Source organism: Papilio polytes, unplaced genomic scaffold (genome assembly GCF_000836215.1).
Source record: "Papilio polytes unplaced genomic scaffold, Ppol_1.0 DF820889.1, whole genome shotgun sequence".
NCBI classification, from domain to species: Eukaryota; Metazoa; Arthropoda; class Insecta; order Lepidoptera; family Papilionidae; genus Papilio; species Papilio polytes.
In genome coordinates, this window is record NW_013528315.1 from 308302 (window position 1) to 310200 (window position 1899).

A 1899-nucleotide genomic window follows, 5' to 3' on the forward strand; every position below is an offset into this window, starting at 1 on the left:
AAAATGGGACCCACCTGCAAGCATTACCTTTCGGATAAAAAAAGAATTATCAAAATCGGTCCACTAGCGGTGGAGTTATGCCGTAACACACATAAAAAAAATAAAAAAAACATACAGACGAATTGAGTACCTCCTTCTTTTGGGAAGTCGGTCAAAAATAAATCCTATTGTGAGTCTATAATAAGAAAAACCTCTTAATACTAATATTATAAAGATGAAAGATTTGTATTTTTGTATTTATAGAAATAACTCAAAAGCTACCTAGCCTTTTATTCTACATGAAATTTTCCTGATAACAAACGTAGTTATTTGGATAAGGATTAATATTAAAACAAATAAAAGAACGCCGCAAATAGCGTGCGGTTTTTAATTCATTTTGTAAACAAAAAAGTAGTTATTGTAAGAGAACCGTTAAAGATAGATATATGCTATCGCTGACGTTTCTATAGAACTTTTTGAGGTCTACAATTCTTTCATTCATCATTTTTATATACCTCTAACGGTTTAGGCAGCGCAAGCCGAGAAATGTTAATTAATATTAGTATAGATAATCGGAAAAATTAGATTTCCCACTTAAATTTGACCGTACGTCCAAAATAATGTGTTTTCGTCGGCAACTTTTTTTTTCTTTATTGTTTTTTCTTAATTAAGCTTTCGTGCCGTTATCCCTTTTTTGGAATAACTCACACGAGAACCAAATAAAAATAAATGATTGAAAATTTTTTTCTTCAACATTGAGATGCTGCTGAAGCTGAAGGGTAAAATACAGTTAGCAGAAATGTATTTCTCTAACTATTTGATGTCGGGAATAAAGTAACGCATTTAGCCGTCTATTAAAACGGAACATTCCCACAACAGTGGCGAATTCCAATCAGCGAACCTACAGTTAGTCAATAGTACAGTTATTTGGCAATTAAGGCAAATAATTTAGTGGTTGGGGCAGAGCTTTGCTTTGTGAATAAAATTCAATATGCCATAAGTTTCCATTGTTAAATCATGATACAAAAACATAATATCCTTCTTGAAAATTACGAGAAAACATTTTTTTTGTGTTGTTGCATTGAGTATTGCAAGTACCACTTACCTGAGAACATAGGCATCGTGAGTTCCGGGTGCAGTTGTGACAGCTGACGGGAGAGATACAGCTGTGAGCGGCAGTACGTAGTGCACAGGAGCACGTCCAGAGTGCCCTTACCCTTCTCTGATCCTAATAACAAAAAGATAAATCTCAAGTCAATTATTAGCTAAAGTTGTTCAAAAACATTAAGAGAAATTATGGACATGATAAGTCCAAACCGAATCATAATTGTTATAATCTACAAAAAACATTAGCAGATTATTTAAAATTATTAACATTCGTTAGAAATCTACTTACGCTCTAAGGTTATGATTTACAATAGTCGAAGTAGTATAACTTTTCATAAATAAAGTTAAATCCGTTGAAATTTAATACAGTTTAGAAATCTTCATTCAAATAGTGCGTCCATGCAAAAGCTCACGTAGGCCTTATTAAAGTTTGATATTGCATATTTCAAAGTAAAACTCGATTGCAAAAGTGTTGTTATATTCAAGAGGGCGCTGAAATCAAACACCTGTCTCTTTCGAGTAAGCGCCGACACGGTACTACGCCGTAGCAATCGCTACATTTTACTACGAACCGTAGCGGAAAAGTAGGCGGCGTCTATACGCCGTTGCAAATCATCGTTACGCGCAACAAATCCCTACTGAAACAACTTCGAAACCGAAATGAAAACCTTGTGTGTATAGAAATATGGTTGAATATTGCTTGTATTCAGAGCAAATTTCATCAGTGCAACATGTACTGAAATTTTAGAGCCGACAGGGCTCGCCGCCCTTAAAAAGGCCACCGCGGGGAGATCGGGCACAGTTCTCGGCGGG

General features: G+C 35.2%; 1 protein-coding gene across 1 annotated transcript in view; it reads right to left on the reverse strand.

The window, feature by feature from the left end:
- LOC106110068 (protein furry) overlaps positions 1-1899 on the reverse strand; it is a 94929-nt gene that overhangs the window by 37478 nt on the left and 55552 nt on the right. The window contains 1 exon segment of the mRNA XM_013291754.1: positions 1085-1207. Coding sequence (XP_013147208.1) covers positions 1085-1207 — 123 coding nt within the window.